At 42.2% G+C, this 24,807-nt stretch overlaps 1 protein-coding gene across 14 annotated transcripts in view; it reads right to left on the reverse strand.

The window, feature by feature from the left end:
- Positions 1-24,807, reverse strand: part of WNK1 (WNK lysine deficient protein kinase 1) — a 98,802-nt gene that overhangs the window by 4,484 nt on the left and 69,511 nt on the right. For 5 of the 14 annotated variants that reach the window (XM_071422224.1, XM_071422230.1, XM_071422233.1 and 2 more), the window contains 17 exons: positions 24,224-24,505; positions 23,448-23,539; positions 22,751-22,913; positions 22,325-22,441; positions 19,956-20,129; positions 19,130-19,181; positions 18,826-18,966; positions 17,022-18,448; positions 14,280-14,363; positions 11,150-11,236; positions 10,424-10,493; positions 8,875-8,954; positions 7,711-8,354; positions 6,588-6,790; positions 5,372-5,566; positions 4,073-4,165; positions 1,748-1,789 (listed from right to left, as the gene is read on the reverse strand). In XM_071422224.1, coding sequence (XP_071278325.1) covers positions 1,748-1,789; positions 4,073-4,165; positions 5,372-5,566; positions 6,588-6,790; positions 7,711-8,354; positions 8,875-8,954; positions 10,424-10,493; positions 11,150-11,236; positions 14,280-14,363; positions 17,022-18,448; positions 18,826-18,966; positions 19,130-19,181; positions 19,956-20,129; positions 22,325-22,441; positions 22,751-22,913; positions 23,448-23,539; positions 24,224-24,505 — 3,946 coding nt within the window. The remainder of the gene's footprint in view (positions 1-1,747; positions 1,790-4,072; positions 4,166-5,371; positions 5,567-6,587; positions 6,791-7,710; positions 8,355-8,874; positions 8,955-10,423; positions 10,494-11,149; positions 11,237-14,279; positions 14,364-17,021; positions 18,449-18,825; positions 18,967-19,129; positions 19,182-19,955; positions 20,130-22,324; positions 22,442-22,750; positions 22,914-23,447; positions 23,540-24,223; positions 24,506-24,807) is intronic. The other 9 variants (XM_071422225.1, XM_071422236.1, XM_071422235.1 and 6 more) reach the window with 5 other exon arrangements.

A 24,807-nucleotide genomic window follows, 5' to 3' on the forward strand; every position in this document is an offset into this window, starting at 1 on the left:
GGTGGATCACAGCAATGCCAGCAATGAACATCACATCTCAGTTGCAAAGGCCCAATGACAGAATCCCTAGCTCTTGCCTGGCAGTTCCTTCATCTGTCCCACTTTCCCTGGCCATCAGCCACATTCCTTGCCACCACTGCATCAAAGAAAGAACTGGTTCCAAAGCCCTGCAGGAATGTTTCGTACTGAGGAGTGGATTAGGTAGGTGACATACTTACTATGCAGGACAAATAAAGTGTTACTGCCTCTAGTAGTGCTGAGGAGGGAAGGACACAGATTGGCCCCACCAGTTCCAGCTCAAGCATGGAAGTGGCTCCTGGGCTGGGTGCCCACAGGAGTTGTTAGTGGGGGCAGGCATGCAAGAACACAGGGCAAGGGAAGAGAAAGGTTCCCTGAGCAGGGAGTGAGGGGCAGCACTGATGGAGAGGAGCAGGGACACACTGGGTGGGGCAAGGAAAGTGAAATAATAACAAGAACCTTGGGCACGCATCGTGTGGGAAGGGCTCCGGATACAATCATTTAATAAGAGCAATGATGTGAAAGGTAAAGTTAAATACAAATGAGGCAAAAGCAAGGAAGAGGTTACTTGTGGGGGGGGGGAACACTGCCAAAACCAGTAATAACCACATTCCACCATGAGGTGCATGCAGGAATTGACACACTTGCTCTCATCCTCTTCAGGATAGCCAGCATCCACTTGTGCCATTTCACATTTCCACTTTAATCACTAAGTACTCTGGGTCCTGGACCTACACCAGAGACCCTCCTCATCTTACAGAAGGAGGAGAGTCAATCAAGGCATATACTATAGCACATTCAGCTGAAGAGATGAAAGATCCCTTAGGGGAATTCAAGAGTTTTGCAAAGAACTAGATTGGTTCAGGGTGACAAAGGCTGCCAGAGCTTTGTCTCCCAGAGTGGCTTTGTCAGAGAGCTCCCATCTAAGGTCAAAGACATAGTGGCCTACAGCATGAGAGCTGAGCTCTCACCTAAGGTTCATTTAAAACTGACCTCTCAGGAATTTTACATTTGAGCTCTGACACACTCACTGCCTGCAGAAACTGCCATCCAGAAGAGGCTGAAAAGCAAGTGCTTCAACTTGTGGCATTCATGAAAACAACCCCCACATTCCTGCTCGGTCACAGCAGCCATCCCCAGTTCTGCTCTGACATGAGGCATCTCAAGTGAAACAGGCTCTCTCTCTCCAGCCCACTACCTATAATGCCTTAATTCTGCTCTTGGATTTTTTTCCCCCATAAACCACAGTCAAATGACACCTTTAAAACAGTCTTAAATGGCATGTGCACACACAGGCTTTTCTGAACATCTCTTGCTTTGGGAGACACACTGGAGATCTCTGATGGCTTTCTCTTAGGCTTTTAAAACATTGGAGTGTCTGCAATTGGATCCATCACTAAGGTGATAAGCCCCATCAAATCCCAAACCAAGCAGCTGCTCTGAGTACAACTCCAACAGGTTACAATGAGCAACTGACCCTGATGTCACTCTCATTAGTGAGAGCAGAGCTCCACAGGGAAGGGAAGGCTCTGCCTGCCTCCCCCTGGCTGCAAGAGCAGCACCAGACTAGCCAATCTTCTAAGGACAGAGCACACATTAGAGGGCATAACACAGACAGACAGATGCTGTGCTGGAGACAGAGTCAGGGACATAAGGCTTCAGTGACCAGGAAAAGCTGATGAATAGATTTACAATCAGGAATTGGAGATAACAGAAATAAGATAATTACTACAGAGCTGGTTGCAAGGACAGACTTTTTTCACCATCTTCCCTGAAGCACAAAGAGAGAGTAATTTGTTAAAGATAAGAGAAACAGTGAGAAATGTTTAGTATCAGGAAACATTACAAAAAGCTTGGTGAGAAACAGAGGACGCAGCACAGCAGGGCTTGAACAGTCACTACTGGGACATTCTAGACAAACTCAAAGACTCGTCTGACAGTTTAATCACAAAGAGAAGAGGCTCAGCCTCCCACATGTATTCTTCATAATTCCCAAACCATTGTGAAGAATGTCAGGAGACACTGAGGTCACAACTGTTATCAAACAGTCACAACTGTGGCTGTTATCACAGAAGGAAAAGCAAGTACATCTTCCATTTTTGCCAGGACGTAGGAAGCATTTTACAACTATCAAATTTCAACCAGCAACAGATTTATTTGATAGGTCAAGTGCTTTTAGTTTGTCACCCTCTTTTCTCAGATGTGTGAAAACAGTTCAGACGTTCCCTGCCAAGCTGTACCACTCTGTTTCTCCAGCTGCATGGTTAAAAGCATCAATCACTGCACTGTTTCCTCAACACCACTGATTCCAAGCCAGTATCTTCTCCAGCTGTCACTCTCCACAGCAGCAACAGCACTTCAAGGACAGGGCTCCAGGAAGCAAGCAGCCTGCAGCAAGCCAGGTGCCAGGACAAGCTGGGCCATGCCAAGTACTACCTGCTTTTACAGGACAGCTACAACACTCTTTTCAAAAGGAATCTGTTTCCCTTAGCATCAGTCCCAGAAGCAAGAGATACACATGCCAAAGGACTCTTATAGCCAGATGACAGCCAATTTACAGCAAGCCTAGGCCTTGGAATATAAATTATACTCTCATATATTCAGTTCCATGTAAATTCTATGAACAGACTGGCTGTTCTTCATATTCCCTTCCCCTAAAAAGGACAGGCCAGACTAACAATTTTGAGTTAGCTTTGGTAAGAATTTAACTTCTTCCAAGAAAGAAACATTAAATCTGGATAGTGCAGATGTCAGTGCACATCTGCACATTAATATACACAGCAAAAATATTTAAAGCTGCTAAATTTGAAAAATTAAATCATTTTAGTGCTTAGATCCCAAATCCAGTGAAGTGGGTTAGATTCAGTACAAAACTGAACAGCCAGGAAGACGTTTCCCTCCCTTCCTTTCTCAGAGGATGGGGCTGGTTCATTGCAGCTGTCTCTGCAGAAGGGCAGGCCCAGCTCTCACACACAGCCCTGGCTCAGCTGAGCCCTGCCAAGCACAGCAAGACAGATGATGCAGATGTGTGGTACTGCCATGCAGTGGGGCAGCCCGAGGGCTCCTGACAGCACTCCAAGCTTCCTCACACCGGGTCATTCCAGAGGGTGGGAAACAAATGTCAGACATTTAAAGGGTCCAGCCTGCAGAAGCAGCAGAGGAGATATTGCAGCACTCCCAATAAAAAGCATCACACCAGCAGCCTTGGCTCAAGCATATTGTTATTTCAGCCACATCAGAAGTTTGAGGCTCTCTTGTAAGTCTGGCCTAATGTAAGTACAAATGAGAGGATTCTGAGAAGAGCTGCAAGCTAGCTTGTGAGGGCTGACAGGATGTCTGAAAATGTCTATTTACCCACTTTTACTGCTACTTGTTTTACATTTAATTTATCTCCAACTCACAGGAAAAACTTCTAAACCAGAGCCCATTAGTAGGTAAGGCTCTTTTGAGTTTGCCTGGAATTATTCTCCAATTATTTTAAAACCCCTTTAACACTTGGCTCTTTAGCTAGCTATCTGTTCATGAACACAAGTCATCACTACAAGCTGCCTACAGGTGGCATCAAAGCTCTGCACTGTCACCAGCTTTGGGGACACACATCCAACTTGTGCTGTGCAAGCACACTGCCAGGGAGGGCAACACTCCCCCCACCACTGCTCAAGTGTCCAGCTAAGAGATAACCTGGAAAACAAATCTCCCTCACTCTTCCCCGCTACAAGTCTCATGTCATCTAACATATGCTGAAGCAAAACTACCAATGGGCCTTGTTAAGTCTCCCCAGTTTGTCATTTCACTGACCTGTCCTGAAAATTTCCTCTCAAGGTTTAGAGAAAAATCAGTGTTTGCTAGAGTGAGTTTAACAGCAGAGAACACCTAACATGAGACCCCAAACTTCTAAAGGTGTGCTAAGAGCAGCTGAGCTGAGCCATGGGATGGGAGGGAATACACGGTGGCAGATGAGGATGGGCTGCATGAAACAGATCCAAGCAGCAGAAACAGAAAACCAAAAGACAAAACAAAAACCAGACAAGGAAGGAGTAAAGGTGTTACACACAAAGAGCCAAGCAGGGCGTACTCAGAAATCGGGTCCTCCTGCCACCAGGCTTGAAGGTCACTCTCTCAGATGCACAGTTAAACTTCGCACAGCCTGTGAGAAAACAAGAACAGGGAGAACAGAGAAAGGAGAGGAGACAGAACACCACTACAAGATGTTAGCAACTTGAAGTTGGAAGGATGAAATGCAATCACGACACACAAGAATAAGTCTCGAAGTGCAGACCAAGGAGTACAGAGACAAAATACGCAGTGAAGAGACTCCCTCCAGCACTCCAGACATGAGGCCAGGTTTGCACTGCTACTCTCCAGGACATAACCCAACTATAAAGTTGCAATCTACAGGAAAGCCAAATCCTGGCAAAAGCACCCAATTTTTAAATGGTACTGCACAACTCTGGATGCAGGAAGATGATTCAAGTAGCTCCAAAATGCCTGAAACATTTCCTGATAAAAACCCCTATAGAAAATTCTTCCTTAAAGTCTGTTTCCATTTTCTATATGCACTTCTTCAGTTTCAGCAAAAACACACATTAGAATTGATGTAGTCAAACTGTCTATGGCAATGCTTTTCAAAAAGATGTGCAAAGGGGGAAAAAAACCTCCAACAGCTAAGTTCAGATAAGTAAAGGAATCATCCCCTAATGACAAGCAAAAAAAGCCCTTCTTACTGAATAAATCAGATCTGTGCCTGAGAAATTATTTGATAACATACTAATAACAAGCTACCCACTACCTGAGAAACCTGACTACATGACCAATTTACTACTCCCACCATTTCATCCTCCTACACTGACTCTTCCTTCCAGGATAATTCACAATTAAAGAACATGAGCCTTTTTTTACCTTTTACTGTTAAAAACTCCATTGACAGGAACAGCCAAACCAGCTAGGAAGTCTAAAAGGACTAAGACTCCAAGTCTTTGGAAACTTTCAACCATTTCAGTTATGTGTTAACATCAAACTTGTCCTGCCCCTTCCTTGGTCTGATTTCCAACCCCCCAATCTCACTGGTCTCTTTCCCTCTGAGCCAACACCTTTCCCAGGTCAGCAGAACTTTGCTGCTGCCACCACTCCACTGCACTCTCTTGCATTGTCCTTGGGCTTTCAGACCTCCAACCACCTCACACTTCACTCGAGTGAGAAGCTACAAACCCACCTGCAAACAACATCCTTATCAGCCTCCACACACAAGCTGGGGACCCCAGAGCTACTTTACACCAGGTATTACAAACCAAGTGTCATGAAGTCTACAATTAATTTCCACTGCTAATTCCACTAATTGCATTTGGAGTCTTACCTTGGCCTGGCGCCGAAAGGCTCGGTACCGAGAGGGCACCATCACTGGTGAAGGCAGAGTAGAGATTTTCACTGGAAGGTGAAGGTTTGAGGGGCTGTAACAAATGGTTCTGCCCCGTCTCTGGCACACTGCCAGGAGGATGAAGGGTCTGCTGTGGGGGCAAGACTGACGGTGCACTTTGAGCTGACAGGTTGCCTAGAGGAAAAGGGAAGGCAAAAAGTTGTGCTTTGCATATATTTTTGAACCTGATCAAGCATGACAATCCAGGCAAGAGAAGGAGAGGCAGGGGGAGAGAACTACTCCACTTTCTGAGAAAGCAGTAAGACCAGAAAAATCCCTCAGTTTTAAGACAACTCTGTGGTGGTTTATGTGCTCACAGAGCTCCTCTAACACACAGCAAAACAGAAATGAGCAGCCAGGGTGAATGGATACAGAAAGCTCAGCATGACGTGGAATTAACAAAGTGAATATGCAAGAAGCAGTATCAAATATTTCTGCTGGCACTGCTGGCCCTCCAACACTGCTCCTGCCACAGGACTGGACAATCTCCAATTACCCAGAGAGTATCTGTCACCCATGTCACTCAATCAGTAAACAGAACTAGTTCCTGAGTTCTGTTTTTGAGAAAAATGGTCTTAGTAGGAAAGGAAGCCTTGACAATTGAAACTGATTCTCAATTTTTAAGTACAAATCTTCAATTCCATGAAAAAAAGCCACTATTTTAAATCACATCAACTGTGAGTTTCTGCAGTGTAAGGACACCAGTAATATCATGGTTCAGTGGTACTAAATTGGAAAAAAAAGTCTCTGGAGATGACTAAAGAGACCAGACCCATTCTACAAAATCAGTTTCAGGAGGGAACAAGCACAGTTTATCTTTAGAAAACAAACTTTTCTGCCATACTGTAAATTTACACTTTTCTTTCTAGTCAGAGCCCAATGACTAATATCTAAAAAACCCACAAAGCATAACTTTAAAACTGCTCTTACAGAGCAACGTCACAGTACCTTTCAGTGGACTGAAAAAGTCCCAAGCAAGACTACCAAACAGCAAAAGTCATTTCAAAAATGATAAAAGAAATTCAGGGAGGAACTGGTGTACACACACACACACACACACAACTCTCCTCAAAAGAAAAGACAGAGACACAGCTCTAAGAATGAGAGATGGTACTTGGTCTATTTTATCTGCTAAAAATATTGAAGGAAGCCTCACCTGATAGCTGAGGGCTTTTATGTCCCTGGGAGCTGCTACGACTGGACTTGCTGCCTTTTCCTTTCGTAGGTCGTCTCCTTCTTCCTGACAGGGGTGCAGCTGGGGGAATAATTACTGCAGGTGGAGCCTTGCCCAGCTTCACATAGAGTGACTCAATCTCCTGCTTCTGGCGGCTCTGCAGCTCCTGGATCTCTTTAAGGTGCCTAGCAAGTTACAAAACAGTGGGATTTACAAGAATTCTATGCATGCACATAGATGCAAACAATTCCTCCCCTCCACTCGAGCCAGAGCTGCTGCTTTGGTCAAACTCTCAAACATTTAAGAAAGAAGTAAATAATCTTTTCCACTAAATAATAACCACTGAACACACATGGCAGAACACCTGCCATTTTCCAGTGTGCTCTAGCCCTGGCTACAATTCCAAACCTAAGTTCCCAACATTGCAATCACAAAACCAGAGTAAACAGAAGTACAAAAAAAGCATTCAGATGCTACAGGAATAGCTAGATTACTCATTTTCTCAGACATATGGCCTTGGAGACTTCTACCCTGGTATTGCCTTACAATTTGTTTCAGAGCAGTTGCATACACAGGATTTAAAACTGCCAGCTACCCTAAAAAATAGTTCAACTTTCAGTATAAATAAATTAGTAGGTCACATTGCTTCACTTCTAAATTCCTTTCCTGAGCCAACAAGGTCTCTTCAGGAAAAGAACCATTAGAAATGCCAGAAATGCAGATCAGAAATGCAGAGACTTGTGTGTCATTTTCAAACAACACTACGTTTTTCCCACTAACTCCAGGGATATGCAAATCTTTCTTAGACCTACAGTCTTATCCATAGTGCAGTTGGCAATCTACATACAACAAGGTTACAGGATTGAAAATTCAGCCCACCAAACATGTATATTCCTCTTCTGTTATAACTGTATTCTGCTTTCCCACTAAAGAACCTTGTTTCCCACATAAATGCTGACAATGGCTCCTGACACTTAGCAAAAGGCTAAGGGAAGTAGAGGTGAAATTCATATTAATGCTGTTACATCTATTCCATACACAGCCACCCAAAGGAAAAGCCTTACTTCCATCCAACCATTACAACCACCCAAAGACAAAGCCTTACTTCTCCCGCAACCGACGGAGTTCCAACTTCAAGTCTTCATCTTCAATATCCGACTCATTGTCACTGCTCATGTAGGAAGAGTTGAAGGAGTTGCTAAGGCTCTGAACAGGGAGGCTGATCTTTGATCCCAGGTGTTGGACAGAGTCTGGGCTCCCTGAGCCATCATCCAAATCCTTAGCCATGCCACTGAGAAAAGCGACCTCCGGATCAGAGGACGGACCATTCATTTGTGGGGACTGCCTCGACTCCAACTCTTTCTTCGGAGCTGCAGCTGAAGAAGCAACTTGTTCCAAGCCCACTGAGAGAGGAAGAGTCACTGGCTCTTTCTCAGCACAGCTGACCTCATCCCGAGCCTTCGACACGGAGAAACGCCCCACTTGATCCGTCGCCGTGGTCACCTGGAAGCGCCCAACCTTGGTGGCCTGAGCAGCATCTGCCGGCGCGGGAGCTGCCCCAGGAATGCCATCCACCACATCCAAGGGGGTGGCAGCCACAGCCCCGCTCTTCCCAGCCTGCTTCACCAGCGTGCTCTCTGGGCTACTGCCAGAAAGGCTTGAAGAATCACTGGAGGTGGTTTCAAATTGCACTGGCTTCGTGTCAGGTTTGTCACCCTCTTTAAGCACATCATCCACTGCCACCGATACCTATAATAGAAATACAATCATGCAGACTTCCTTGGTTTTTCCTTAACGTGATGCTTTTATTCCCCTTAATGGTAAGATACATCTGAGAGGGGAAAATAACTCATTTCCTAGGTATGCCACAAAGCAAGCCACTGCTTCCCTCCAGGCAAAACACTGCCACACAAAGCAGCACTTGTTGTAATCTGGAGGATTAACTCCAAGAAACAGCAGCCTCAGAGGGGGCCTCCTTCACCAAAAGGACATAATAGAGTGAACATCCCAGCACTGTTAGCCAAAGAGCAGCCCAACATTAAAGACTGAGGCCAACAGCTAAGGCCTGCTATGATGAAACCCCATGTTCACAACCCTAGGCCTGCACAGACTGTGCAATCTCTGCCCTGAATGGAAACAGCATCTGCAGACCTGCTTTCAAAAGCTCCACATGGACAGCAAAGTCCTGCACATGGCAGACTGATCTGGCACTACCAGGAACCACCCAAAGAGGCTGCACCAAGAGCCAAGTGAGTTTAGCAGCTGGTACCTGAAACCGTCCCATCTTCAGCACACTGGCTCCTCCTGCAGCACCCACAGCACCACTCTCTCCATCTCCTGCTGCCAAAGCTAAGGAAAAGGAAAATGGGATTAAGACAACAATGAGCAACAAATTATTTCAACTCCAACCATTTCTTTTTATGTGCTTCAAATTCAACTATCTGTTAACTCCAAAGAGGCTTCTAGACTCAAAGCACCATATTAATATTAAAATGTTAATTATTGATGTTAAGTTGAAGCATTTTTCTACAAAGCTTCCCTGCACAGTGTATTTGCCAAAACTACACTTTTAGGCAACAGTAAAAAAAGCACACTAATTTCAAACAGAGATGTGAAATAGACAAATAATAAAAAATAAAGCTTTATGAAATTGATTCAATACCTAGAGTGACTACCTAAATTTCACAAACGCTGGGGACAACTTATTCATCAAAAAGGGGCAAGTTGAGGCAATGCTATAAACCACATTTACTCCAAGCAGTCTATCTGAAGTTCTCCAAGTTAGACTCTTGGGTGTCAGCTCCTCATTTTGTTGCTCTGTGCACTGGCAGTATAAAGTTACAAAGCTGAGAAATAACATTCTATTTTTAAATCAGTTCTATTGGACAGCTTGCACTGTTTATTAAGCAACTTCCCAGTTTGTTTACCTTTACCTTCTAAATTTAAAAGACAAAACCCAACTAATTCTATAGCAGACTAATGCATTCTACATTATAGTTCACCGATGTCCCAAAATGAGAGTACATAACTTATTTTCCTTCACAGTTTTATTGGCTTCTGAAGGTTTGTTATTCAACTTCAGAGGCCCACACATGTTAAACAGTGTTTACTAGACAGCTCAAGAAAAAATTTTAGCACCATATTAACAGCTTCTTTTAAAAAAAGATTTCAAAAATTAAAACCATTTGATGAATACTGATAGGAAAATCTCAGATTATTTTGTAAATGTTTGAATTCCTCCCCAGTAACTCAATCCATACAGATCTGAAAGTCATTGATCATGCAGACTTTAAGTGGTGATCATCCAGCCAACCTTCAGTTGTTCTAAAGCAGAAAGAAGGAAGTCTGGGTTTCCTACCACATTTCTTAAATTTTTAGTAGTTTAAGGTTGGCTTCTCTGTTCAAAGAGAAATGAAACACCCTTAGGGTAAGGGAGAGGTATCACAGTGTAATGACACAAAATGGGTCCTACTGCTGTTGCCAGGAACATAACACATGAGAGAAAACAGTTCCTTCAAGTCCTGATGCTGTACCATAGCAGCATAGTGGAGATTCTTTGTGAATCTTAATTTAGCCTTTTGGACAGCTTTAAATCCTAAATGAGTCACTACAATACGTAAGTATTTATCATCCCCCCTCCTCATGGCCTACAGGGGAAAATTTCAGTCTGGCTACTAAAAACTAATAAGATGCCCTGAAGGAGCTGCTATTCCATGACTTAGTAGAAAAGGCTATAAGCTTCCAAGTGGTTACTCTGTTCCATTTTGATTTCTGTCTCCATGCTGGGAAATCACCTAAAGGAATCATGGCTGTCTTACCATCCTTCAGACTCTGTGTTGCTGTGGACACCGGCCCAGTAACCACTGTTGATGCTACTGAGGGCACAGACTGCAGGTTCAAGAAGGAAAACAAAATAAATTAAAATACTTAGCAGTTTCATTGAATGCCAACAAATCCAACATACTGCTTACTACGTAATTTTTTTGCTTCCAACAGGGACAAAGTATGACTCATGAAAAGACAAATGCAAGACAAGAGATTTTACAGGCCTTATAACCCTGAGGCTGTGAGCAGATCACCCCCTTGGCCTGTGCAGAAAAAATGCATAAATAACCACTTGTATTGTCAGTCACTGTCTTCATTCAGTATCCAAAGCTCTTTAACAAAGGCTTTTAAAATTTCAGATCCACACTTGAAACAGCCCTCCCAAAGTAAGACTGACATATCATATACTGATTTTTTTAATGCTCTTTCCCCTTATTCCACAGCTACTTCCATTCCTACTTTGGTGACATCACCAGAAAAGCTGGAGTAACAACTAATACCAAAAAACAGCCTCAGGAAATTACATAATCTATTGCAATATACAGACTTTCCCGATTTTGGTTGACTCAGTCCTACAAACTGGAAGATGACTCTGAATTTTTATTTTTAAAAATCTAAATACTGGTGTAGTGATATTAAAGGCAGTGACCTAAGAGTATGACTTTGGAAAAACATTGAGGTTTTTCAAGACTACTAAACTGCCAACATTGCAAACATACACAGGCAGGAGCAGATGTCACTGGGACAGTCTCTGGACTAAGGGTTCTTCTCAGCTGAGCATCCAGATCTTCCAGTGGCTGTTGGGACTGAGAAAGAAAAAAGTAAAACAATGTCCCAGCTCAGGAAAAACAAAAGCATTGTTGAGAAACACACATATTCAATACTAAAATTTAAAGCACTCAGTACAGCTTTTGTATTTCTATCAAACTTCCTTCCTACACATTTAGATTTAACATGTATAGCACAGTAAGACTGGGAACAACTCATGCAACACACTTGTTTAAAAACAACAGAACATGAAAATTAGGTGGAATTAAAAAAAAAAAGAAAAACTCTATAATACAACTCAAAACCAATCAATCAAGAAAAAACCACCAACCCACAGGTTCCCTCAGAGAGGCTACATAGATGGATTGACTTGAAAATGATGGAGAGGGGCACAATCTCTCAAGTATGCTTATTACTGAGATTTCAGCTGTTTCAGTTAGAATACAAGATGTTTTTCAAACTTGGCCAGTTTGGGGATTGGGGAGAAGAAGAGTAGAATATTTTACCTAAAAATACCTTGAAGATAAAAAAAGTCCCAAAGTCTCAAAATGACTAAATTAGGGCCATGCCCATAAGATACATTGAAAGAAGAATGCATTGTCAGATACCATTAAGCTGCAATTCTGACCCTACAGAACAGAAATTTTCATCCAAACTTGAGCATTATTAATCTCTCCAAGTACAAAAAAAGAATCTGTATCTGTTTTTAAAACTGAAGCAGGGATCATGACAACATAAAAATACAACTTTCCACTGAAAGTTAGAGGTACATAATAGCATAAAGATGCTTTCAAAAGGTTGCCAGGATAACATTCTTCCTGACATGTGGATTTCAAAACAAAACCAAAAATCCTAGGAACAATAAAGCCTGTATCAATTCCATTATACAAAATAAAAGCAGAAGATGGTTTTGTATGTATGACTCCATTCAGAAATCCAACTGCTTAGTGACAAGTGAGGTAATCTAATCCAACACAGTAAAATAGAGGGGACATGTCACCTGAAATGCTAAATAATTCTCATCACTTATGCTCTCAAGAAGATATTTGCTTCAAGTAAACAAATGGCCACCAGAATGATCAGGAAATAAAGATTTCCTTATGGAATAAGGAGACCAAAATGAAACTTGAGATTAATCTAAATACGCTTTAAAAAGCAATTAAGGAATAAATAAAACAGGTATTTAAGAGTATGGAACAGACTGTTCAAAACTGGTCTTGAGATGACGTGTGTTCTGTCTGCAAATTACAAGTGTGCTACTAAGGAGAGGGGCAAAGTTGTGCAATCACCTACTAGTGACAGAAGCAGCACAGGAGGCAAGCCTGTCTACTTTCAGACAAGCCAGTAATTTTCCAGATAGTATTATGTGATAGCAGCAAATGCCCCTAACAGTCAATTAGACTTGATCCAGTTGGTTTTCTCCAATTTTGTTTCACTCCTAGACAATCCTTCTGAGTTCAAATGAGAAGTGAAATTCAGTAAGCTGTTTGCAAAGGACAAGAAGCAAGGGATCTATATTTGTGACTCTTCCATGCTACAAATCCTGCCAGAAATACCTATGACAAACAGGAAGCAGCCTTTTGCAGTGGTACTGTGGCTTGAGTCATACAAGTGGCTTACAAATGCTTTTGAGCTTAGGGGAAAATACTACTAATATACTGAGTTTCCAGCAATGAAAAGGACTATCAACTCCATAGGACTGATTTTAACTAACTGTCTCCTGATCAATCTTCCTGACCATGGGAACAGTGCAGGTAAGAATCATGACCAAATTGTTGTCTCCTTCTCTTCAGTAAAGCCACGCTTCAGAAAGAACTGACTAGAAGAGATAAACCAGCTTCTGCCTCTGCAATCAGGGGGAGAAAAAAGTGGGTTTTTTTCTTGCTCAGTTTGGAGAAAGAAGATGCCTATTTCCTTGCTACTCACAGGGTAGGAATATGGCTTATGGTTCCAAGATCAAGATGTAAAAACGAGCTACTTTTAGAAAATATTTCAGTTGAATGAGCTTTTTTCTTCCAACTTCAGATGCCATCTGCCTTAGTTGTACAAACCACACAGAATCACAGACTGGGTCAGGCTGGAAGGGATCACAGTGGTCACCTGCTCCCACCTCCCTGCTCAAGCAGGGCCAGCCCAGAGCACATGGCACAGGATTGCATCCAGCTGGCTCCTGGCTATCTCCAAAAAAGGAGATACCCTTTTGTCCACACCCTCTCTGGACAAACTGTTCCAGTACTTGGTCACCTGCACAGTACAGAAGTTCTTTCTCATGTTTAGGTGGAGCTTCTGTGCATCAGTTTCTGCCCATGGCCTCTTGTTCTATTGCTTGGCACCACCATTTACACACAAGATATCCCACCTAACTACTGTATACAAGGACAGAAGCTCAGCAGGGGAAGCGGCTGCTGCATTTCAAGTCATGTTTATGGTAAAGAACTTCAAGTAGCTTTTGAAAATCTTAAAGCTGAGTGAAATCAGAATGCAACAATAATCACAAAATCAACAAAACAAAGCTTAAAAAAAAACCAAAAACACAACAACACGAAACAGCAATCATCAAAAGAAACAACTAAACCCCAAAACCTCATAAGGACTTCACAAAGGCAATTTTACATTTGTATGAGCATTTCAAGGCAATATATAGTTATTCATACTATTTTGCTACTATACCCTTTTCAAGAAGCAAACAGGTTCAAGTTTTATGCACACACTCCACTGCATTATATTTAAAAAAAAAAAACATTTCAAGTTCAGATTAATACACTAGAACTCCTAAGCCTGATTAGGCACTGGGTACAGCACCCCAAAGGGCGAGAACCACAGAATGGTTTGGGATGGAAGGGACTTTAAAGACCATCCAGTTCCAATGCCCTGCCATGGGCAGGGACACCCTCCATTGGACCAGGTCACTCACACCCAGTGCTGAAGGCACTCAGGCTACTGCTACAGCTACACAAAAGGGGTTACTCAGTCAAAAGAAAAGAAAACCAAGAACATTAATAACATGCAACAGAGGATTTAATTGAAACATGCTCTCTGAAGGGAAAAGAAGCAGATAAAATCTGCCAAGTTGTGTAGCACCTGAGTTAGTGAAGGTCCTGGAAAAGGAGGCAGCTGCTCACTGGATGGAGTGCCAGCCGGAAGGTCAGAACCTATTGGGAGCACCTATGGATAACGGAGAGGAAACGCGCGTCCGTCAGACATGGAACAACAGGAGGATCAGATACCAAGCCACAGTCACTCATGTCATACACAGAAGCCTTAACTTTTTTTTTTTGGTAGAGAATTCCTTCCTGGACAGTTAGCATAGAGTCTTTAGGGACTTTTGCAAACAAACTGGGGAAGGCTTCATTTATTTTTATTTTATAATCTAGACTATCCTTGAGCAGCCACAATTTCCAGTTTAAACAAACTGTAGTATCCAGGAACAAAGTATCTTGGGAATATTATTTTCAAGTCTGGAAGAAATGCTAAAATAATTAATCCAAGAAGCTTAATTTCTAAAATGGTGCAAGAATGTACTCAGTCTCATTACAATAGCTCTATGTTAACTGTCCATTAGAAACTGCATGCTTCCAGCAACATGACTTGAGAACAGGAACTGTCAGTGCCTGAGGATGTCTCCACTTGTTGAGAAACAGATGTGTAGAGCTCTGACACCAATGTTTTGATCCATCACTTCTTTTTGAGCCTGAAAGGTGTTGATGACCCACAGAAGGTGATTAGGCCATGCAACTGGGTAGGGGGAAGTATCCAGGTTATGCAGAGGAGGTTAGAGAGAGGTTAGAAGGAGGCATCAAAGCCTCCTCACCAGGTCAGACAGACATTCCAGTTAGTCATTTCCATTGTTAGGGAAGTGGCAAGTTCTAGGAATTAAGCAACCCATTGCACAATTAGCAATTCTTATTCTCGGCTGTCATCTTGAGGTTTGACAGTGCCCATGAAGTCTGAGCACACACACAGCCTCGTGAGTCACGCTGCCCCTGTAGGCTGTGAGCTCTGCAGGACAGGGGGACAGGCCACAGTCTGCCCCAGATCCAGTTCTGGCCTGCAGGGTGTTACCACAGCTCAAAGCAATGCTTTGAGTTGCAGGAGTGGCTGCCCTGTGGAGATGCTCTCCCCAGAGTTATCTATCCTGCCAATAACATTTCAGCAGGAAACGGCCGAGTTGCATTAGCTCAACTTTTCTGTGCAGCAGGAACACATGTGAGGATGTTACCTGTTCTGAGGCATGATGAATTTTTAAGCTGTGGTAACTTCATCATTTAGTTTTATAAATAAGAGGCAAGACATACTTTAAATACATTGGTAAGACAAGCTGAAATACATTTAACTGTCTGGCCATAAACAAAATGAATACACAGACACAGAGTCTAGCAAACCCCAGAAGACTAAAGCAATAAGCTCCTTAATGCTAGCAACAACACAAAATGAAACTAAAATTAAATCTTGTAAAAAAACTAATTTATAAAGGAAAACTTCAGAGAGGAGGTGGGATTTCTACAACTGACAATCAAAAACCCTATAACATTTATTACATTTAAACCCAAGTCTTTGTAATTACAGGTTTGCAATTAGCAATTTTCTAACTGCTCTGACTGTTCCTGAAAAAATACCAGTTTCCATTTTTTCCAATATTTCTTTTCCAGTTTTCAATTTCACTGAAATATTAATGGATGTCTTTGTGTCTAGATTTCATTATCAACTTTTCTGGCACATATTCCTACTCTTCCATAGCAGAGATTTTCTACTGTCTTTGACAACAAAGAGTACATGGGAAAGACTAGCAATGAATGGAGATGCTGGGAGCATTGGCTCAGCTTGAATTGACCTGAAAGTGGTCAAAAACAAGGCTGGCTAAAGACAGCCAACACAAAGTGTTGATGAGAACAAAAAAAACATTACAGAAACAAAAAGCAGAAAGTATTAAAGTTTTTTGTTTGTTAAATACCTGAAACTTTCTTCAATTTATTTCAATTTAAGGGCTACATTTCCATTTAAGGAAAGGACTACCAAAATAGTTTAAAATACTGAAATGTGCTGTGTCCCCACACAGGCAGACATTTAAAAGAAAATGTCACATATTGGTATATCTGGTTGGTGAGCATGTAACAACATCCACAGCACCTCTCAAGTTCTTACTGTGAGTCATTATTTCTTTGTGAAAGAGTGTTTTGCTTGTAGAATGTGTCAGTAAATGAAAAAAACCTTTTTTTTTTCAGTTATCTTCTAAATTTCTCAAAATCCTGCTCTCATAAATCTAACATTTAAAAGGAAAACAGTATCCAGGTATCAAATAAGTAGCAGAGAAGTTAAAAAAACCCAAACCCTTTCAGTCAGGTTCACCCTTGACTGCAAGGAACAGGTTCAGGACAGGAAGCAAAATTCCTCTATCTCGAATCCACCACTTGGCGAAATATACAACCAACCATCTCAGCCTAGTGGTCAAGCACAAGATAAAAAGCTATTTAAAGCAAGACATCCAAATTCTATTTGAAAAAAATGAGTATTTAAAAAAAACCCAAACAAACATAAAAAGCGAACCACAGTTGCTTCACTCTTTGTAGTTTAAGAAGAAAAACTAACAGTGACACAAGAGACATCTCTCAGAAGCATAAAATGGAATTGGACTTTTTTTACCCATTAGGGACAAAACAGAACACCTCTTGGGACACATAGAAACAGCCAGAGCATAAACCTTTCAATACTACATTAAATGAAGAAACTTCTTCCTGAATAAATATTTTGCTTTACAAAAAGGATCCTGCCCAGGAAGATGTTTCAGCAAGAGCTGAACATGGACACGGATGCTGCATTTCTTACCGGTACCCTGCTGAGGGGGGGCTTGGAAGGAGAGGTCCCTGCTTTCACTGCTGCTGTGGCCACGCTGCTCGAGGCAGAGATGTAGCTGACCGGGGTGATCACTTGCCCAGGAGTGGCAACTGGAGTCAGCACTGGCAAGCCAGTTGGTCCAAGAGGCAAACTGCTCGGAGGTATACAAGTGCTAATGGATGTCAGGGGCTTGCTTGGTGCAACAGCAGTGGTTGGGATGCCAGGAACAACTGTTGTTTCCATTACCAGAGAGGTCTCCAGAGACACTGATGGATGCACCGTTCCCACGTTGCCGTGCTCGCTGAACAGAGATCGCAGCTTTTCTTCGAGGGTCTTGATATCATCAATACCAGGGGCTTTAGACTGAGCATCAGCATCAGCCTCCAGACAGTGAACATGAGGCTGGTTGGGCAATGGAGCTGGTTGAGGCTGGCTGTGGATCAAAGTCTGCTGTACTGCAGGCAAGTTAGTGACTGGCTGTGGCAAGACACCAGGTAAGGGAACCTGGGGCAACATGGGTGTTGCACCTGAAATCTGGGGTAGGACAGGTGTTGATGTAATTCCTGATGGAACAAGTAAGGGATGGATCACTGGCTGAGAGACTGAACCACATATGCTTGATGCTACTGAGGATGACAAAGGTGCACCAATTGGCAGAGATAAGCCAGCTGCACTGCAGGAATGCGATTTGTCCAGAGAGTGCCCACTCTCAGGCAGTGACTGTGGAGCACTTACGACTGTCGTTTCTGCCAGACTGGACACTGAGCCACTGCTGCTGAGCTGGGGAAGCTGCAAAGCCACGTTCTGAGCCACAGACAGGGCAACAGATGTCTGTGCTGCTGCCATACTACTCACAGGCTGAGGAGTAGACTGAGATGTCACAGCTGGTGCAGCAGCACCAAGAGCAGTGACGCCAGGAACCTGGGCAGATGGCAGTGCTGAAGAGGATGGTGTGCTGGCACTGGCAGCAATGTCTGCAGTCACTGGCTGAGCAGGCTGGGACGTGGCAGATAAGGAGAAAGAAGCAGGGGCGCTCACGCTGGAAGTGACACCGGTCGATTGCTGTCCAGGTTGTGAGGCCGGAGGTGGAGAAATAGAGCTTGGCACACTTGTGCTCGGTGCAACTCCAACAGCTGCACTTTCTGAAGGCAAAGTAACAGATCCTGGAAGAGAAACACCAGTGCTGGAGGAAACAGATACTGAAGAAGTAGCCACAGATGCAGGAGTTGCACCACTGCCCGCCATGGTAGAAAGTGCAGGTGGAAATGGTGGTATTGTTTGATTGAACACTGGGGGAGCTGTGCTAGGTCCTTCTGCCATCTGAGCATGCCCCATCTCAGAGAAAGCTTGCTGCAAGCTCAGTGATGATGCTGAGTGGGAGAGATTCATTCCAGGACCATGTACAGGAGATGCTGCAACTGGAAGAAAAGAAAATTATCAGTCCACCTGAAGAAGTTCATTACAGTATTATTGTCTATGACTAGACTAAGACTACATTTAGTTCTTAGCATTAAAAAAACCCCAACAAACCAAACAAAAAAAACCCACACACAAATCCAGGCTTATATTAAAATAGAGAATTAAGGTTTCAGAGTCTTGCAGACAGCTCATCAGCAGTTTTCCTCCAAGAATCTGGCATGGTATGACCCAAATTATGGTCACCTCTTATCAGCACAGACAGCTCCCTACTTCCTCACATACTTTGAGAGGTCTTCAGGAACAGTTTAGATAACTAACTTCACAGTTTTGAAGAACATGTCTTAGGCATCAGCTTTTAAGATTTTGGAGAACTCACCCATATCTGAAGTTTCATTTCCTCCAACAACAGCAGATGTGAAAAAGCCCTGTTCTTTCAGTCGGTTCTCAGGGACGGGGCTGACAATGAACCGTCTTCCAGCAGAATGAACAACCTGGGTAAAGGAGCTAGAGGGAACCCCTAAACAAAAAGAAGGTGGATGTTTAGTAACACAGGGTTGCAATTAAATACATAACCTGCAATATGGAATGTGCACTCCATCATACAAAATAAAAAACTTGGCTGCACCCATCCGCTGAAACAGAAAAAGGTAACTGTTGAAAAAAAATCACAAAAGACTTACCTATTCTTTGTGGCATGGAAGATGTAGGATCTGGCTGTTTGAACTCTAATTTCTGTAAAGTAAGATAAAATTTAAACTTCTATTCTGAAACAGAAACCCACAAGATAGTTCTTAAAACGCTAGCTTACTGCAATGTGGGCATTTAAGGGAAGCAGTATGTGGGACCCAAGCACCATCACCAGTCTAGAGGAATTCTGCCCAGATAAATGTCAGCTACAGTGTTTTTAGAGACTCTCAGCTTAGTGACTGTCAATGTTAACAAACTGATCTAAAAATTCTTTTGGAAATCCAACTGATTTCCTTAAACATCCAACAAATAAATGGATGTTCCAAACTAGTTCTGGGTGTATTTAAGGCAGAGACTCAGGCAAAGTCTCTACTTTCAGTACCCAGCAAACAGTTTCAAAACCTGTGTTTCCTAACCGAGCTATCTAATCTCTCAGTACTTCACTGGGTGGAGGGCGTGAGACCAGGCTCTCTGTGTTTAGTGAGCAGCACAGGGTTGGGGTTTCACTGTCCTACCTCACAATAATCTCAAATCCAAGAAGCATCAGCATTTAAGACTGTCTGTTTAGTGGACTGTTAGGAGACTCAGCAGCTTCGGAAGTCTTCAAACACATCAAAAAGTAAGAGGTCTGTTATTTAGCTTTCTAACTTCATTTTAGGCACTCACTCTGATATGAAGCTTTCTCTTTTTGCCTTTTAATTATTGATCTTTGCCATCTCTCATGACAGGAAGCTTCTATTTCTAGCTAGCTCTACTCACAAAGCCATACCACCCAAAATGGAAGATACCAAGAGCTGAGGCAGTCTGTCCTTCACATACCTGTGACCCCGGGAAGAAGCCATCGTCTTTTGTCCGCATGCTCTCCAAGCCCTGATCCCCTTCAGGCTCCACGCTGGCATCCTCACTCAGCATTTCATCTGCTTTCTCAATAATCTCTCGTACCTGTTCTACAAATGAGTCTCGTTCTGTTGCTAAAATAAACTCATTCTGCACCTGCAAAAGAACAAAGAAACATTCATTTTCCACAAACAATTTCAAAGCAATATACTGAATAACCAGAATTTACTCTTGAGTGCTGATGTTTGTCTTCTCTTTGCTGTTCTTCTGAACAAGATGAAAGTGGTGACAACATAGAGAAAAACAATTGTTTCTCAAATTATCTCCAGCACAGAAGTGTGTGCCCTGGTTTAATCTTTGCTGTGGAGCAACATTCAATCTCACTTCTTCATCAACTGTCACCTCAATCTTTGCTTAGCACAGGGAAATTTAAAATTAGCAGTCTTCCCTTACTGCAATTCTTCCTGTCTAATGAATGCAATATGAGACACATTTAAAGAGAACTATAATATAAAATAAATTGAAAATTCTGTATTGCAAGATGTCTCCTGTGTTTCTCTCTTTCCATGCCATATACAACTTCTCCTCTATGCAGGTTGCACATCACTGATTTAAAGTCTGGCTGTGGTACATAAAAGCCAGTATGAATTATGTTCCAAATACAGGGAGAGAAAGGTTGCTCAGCCTGTCTATTTCCAATATATTGTATTGCTTTATGAAAATAACTTCTCTTGCTTCTGTTGGATAAAACTGGTTTAAACAAGTATATTTGGTAGTTAGAAAGACCAAATCATATTCTTGATTTGGTCTAACCCATGAGAGTATTCTGCCTCCTAAAATTATGCATGGAAAAACTCACAGAGACAGTCCATAAAACAGAAGTAAAGCTGTCAGTCATAGAGTCTCTGCTGGAAAAGAGAAATAAAGTGCCTTAGAGGAAAAGCTTGAGCTTTACATCAAATTCCTGGGATGCTGGTTCAAGAAAAGGAAAGTCAGGCATGCTTATATCAGCCTCTGCAATGCAGAATACTAGTTAAAGAAATCTTCAGTACTTTCAGTTTAGGACCAACAGGCAACTATATGGGGTATGCCTAACAGTATCATGATTAAAAGGAAACAAAGTCTTGCAATCTAAAGTTTGCTCAATAGTCAAGAGGGAACCAGTAAGCACAATGTTCCAGATTCAGACGTTTAAATTAGGTTGCACACTTTTAACTATGTGACTGCATTCTGGATACAAAGTTCACTTATTTTGCTTCTACTCATCTTCAAATATTTGTGGTTTTTGTTGCTTGGAGAGTGTGTCTTAGTTTTGATTTTGCTTGTTTAGTTTTCATAAATCAAACTTCTCTTGTTTCTTCATAGGATCACTCTAGGTTTAAGGTGAAGAAAGACATCTGTGCACTCTCCGTATTTCCTGGCACACAACCTCATGTTATTGACTGTGCTAATATCTGTACTTAGGCAAGAACCAACTTCTTCCTCTTTCTCAGAAAGCCATTAGTGGCAGAGAATTTCTCCCATATCACTGGTTTGGTTCCTTTTGACAAGTACAAACCCAGCACACACCAATGCAGACTCTGCCACCTCTCTAAGCAGAAGATAATCACTGCACAGGTGCCCAAGAAGGTGTCAAAAGCTACTGTGTTTTGTCATCCCTCCACCAGCATCAGTAACATTAAAACCATCTCAGACTCATTTAGACCGTACCAGACCAAAGATAAGACTTTAAATTAAAAAAAAAAATAAATGGGGATTCTATTCTATGCTAGTCAATACTCTTATTTAAATGTATCTCTATAGGACAAATTCTTTCCTGTGCCCGGCCATCATACATTGAATGGAGAAGTTTTTTCTTTTGATAAAAGTCAAGAGCAGCATCAGTCACTATGTACTTTCAAAAACCAAAATACAATTCCCCTTTCTTAATTTAAAGGCAGAATCTTCCCATTTTAATGGACAATGATGGTAAAATGCTTGAAGAATAAGATATAGCAATGCCTGCTCTTAGAGAAGCAAACAGAATTGCTTTAACCTGGCACTTCCAGAAGGTTGCTTGCAGTTTTGAAAATGTCAGATTGAAAAAAAAAAACCCAAACAAACAAAAAAACAGAAGCAGTTTTGTCACTTGATAAAAACCTCAAATCTAAGGTAAAAACTGACACAAATTTCCATGTGATTTGTGTGTGCAAGATAAATTAATAATCAGCTAAACTATTCTGTGCCAAATTTCTAGCTGTGGTTGTGTACCAATAAGGCGAACACACACCATGCTACATGGGAGACCAATTCCACACCTTAAACAAAAAAATACAACTGCCTGGAGTCTCCATCTCTAAAATATATCTTACCATAATTGTAGCTATTTCCTCAGGGTTATCACCATCCAAATCAAATTTGAAAGTAACCATTTTCCGATTGTGTGTCTCCAGCTGGCATTCCACTACCCGATCACCTTTGTTGGAAACCTAAAGCAAAGAAAATAACACTTCAAACCAAAAGCACGAGAATCTTAAGTTCACTGAGACAAACTAACTGGTATAATACAAACAGGTTCTCTTTCCAGTCTAATAAATGGTGCCATGTAGAGCATGATTTTTGTCTGAGGATACATCGAATGTTCTGGAATAGTCTGTGCAACCATTGTTAGCTTAGCAAGTCAGTATTATCATATCTAACGCTCCAAAAAGCTCTTAATAGATGATGTTTGGAATGCCTGTAGAAGCTTAAAAATTCATCATTACTACTGAACTGTCCCTAAAATAAAAAATACTCACATTTAGAATTCTCAGTTTCGGCCTAGAAGTCTTCTCATGGCGGGAGCGGCTGCGGACAGACCTCCGCATGTGACGTTTCGTTGTCCTCCCCTCATGCCTTCCACTCGAAGCTGGGACATTCTCATTGCCATCACTCAATCCAGAAGCAACATCAGAATGTGCACTAGAAACAAAAGGCAACTTCCTGTTAGCTTCCATGCATTCCATAAGTGCAACAATACTCTAACTGACCACATGATATTCTGTTCTGGGAAGTGGTAGATGTGTGTTAATCATTGAGTAGAAGAAGTGTCCTGTCAACACTTCAGGTTGCTTAAATAGAAATTCTAACTGTAATTATTTTGCTACACCTCTTGAAAGCTGAGTTGTACAAATCTATCTTATGTTTTCAAGCTATTTGGAGTTTGAATTCTGCTTAAGTGCCAAAAGGACAAAAAACCTGTCACTTATGATCCATCTGACATGACAAATAAAAAAGTTAATCACTATACACAACCTTACTTACTCCCTCCATAAAATACTCCACCCTTCATGACCGTGGTTTCCCTCTAGGAACTTTAGCTATTCTCATCCTCAAAAACACTCCCAGTGGAAAAAAAATCCTCCTGATGAAAAAATGTATCTAAAGGTTATCCATGGAAGTATAATCTAACACATGACATTGAAACTCAGTTTGGTGAAAAGAAGCAGTGCTCACCTATCCATAGAAGAAGCCAGAGGGGTAGACTGAGCAGGCTGTGTTGCTGGAAGAGTCTCTGAAGCAGCAGTCTGTGAGACTCCCTGAGTACCCTATGGATAGAAACCTACAATCAAGAATCCCCCCCAAAGAGTACAGTTTCTCTTCAAACAACCCAGTAGTCTTCAGTGTTTCCTCCCAAACCAGTTGTAAAGCTGAAAGCTCTGCCTTTTTAGAAGTTTAAACAGCTGGCATCTAGGACAGCTTTAGTTTACAAAATATTCTAGAGCAAACTGCAGTGAAGCAAAATGTCATCTGAGGAGGGGTGAAGAGAAGAAACCAGCCACACATCCTTTCTACTGCCACATGTCACTACAGCTGGCCATGCAGTCACAGTTTTACTAACAGAATGTGCAAAAGGCAAGCCAATGCAGAACAGAGACAGTTCCAATTCTCCCTGCAAGAACCACGCTGCAGGGAATAGGCACAATGACAGATTCTCAAAGGCTATTGACTGCAGCTTGTCTTTGATATGGCAAAAATGTTCTACAATACTAGCAAGAAGTGAAGTGTTTTACTGCTTTTTGCCTGCAGGATGCACACTCACTTCCCAACAGAACAACCAGTGGCAACAAGGTCCCCACATTGGCATGACATTCTGCTGTAAGAAAAAGGTAATTTGAAATATTAACTTCAACTGAAGACAAGCACAGAAGGGATTAGTTCCCCACAGAGATACACTGTTGCAGGAGTCAAACATCCAAAATCTATTGTTACATTATATTCCATATATTTACCTCCACAACTGCCTGCTGTGAGGAGGCAGATGAGGCCTGTTGTGCTAAACTCACAGGAGGCTGGGGCACCTGAGCCTGTCCTCCCAGGCTGCCCATGGAAACTAAAACATTCTGTTCCCCATAGGGCTGCACAACAGGAGCAAGGTACCCTGACTGGGCCATTGCATCTGTGGGCAAGGGAGGGGACAGCACAGCAGAAGGAATACTGGCAGAGGCCACAGCTGAGGAAGGTGCAACGTTCGAGTCCCCTGGGTATTGCGGTGTCAGCCGGGATGGGAAGCTCTGTAACAGAAATGAGGGAACCAAGTCAGTGAATGGAGAGCTAATTAGGAAACAAGACAGTAATAAAAAAATATCAGTTCCAGGGACACATTCCAACCTTCTGTACTTGTTCAAGCACTCCCAGAATCTTCCCAAAGAAGTGGAGCAAACCGTTCATGCAGCCAGCATGTAAGTCACCACGCCCAAACAAGCAAATTCCCACTTCACAGTCCCAAATCTTAGGCAAAACAATCTTTATTTCCCAACTCTTGCAGCTGCCTATATAGCTTAAGACTTTAAAGCCTGAGATTAGAAATGAGCTT

The sequence above is a fragment of the Agelaius tricolor genome, unplaced genomic scaffold (assembly GCF_023055355.1).
Source record: "Agelaius tricolor isolate 1412-34295 unplaced genomic scaffold, bAgeTri1.0.p SCAF_3, whole genome shotgun sequence".
Classification (NCBI taxonomy): domain Eukaryota; kingdom Metazoa; phylum Chordata; class Aves; order Passeriformes; family Icteridae; genus Agelaius; species Agelaius tricolor.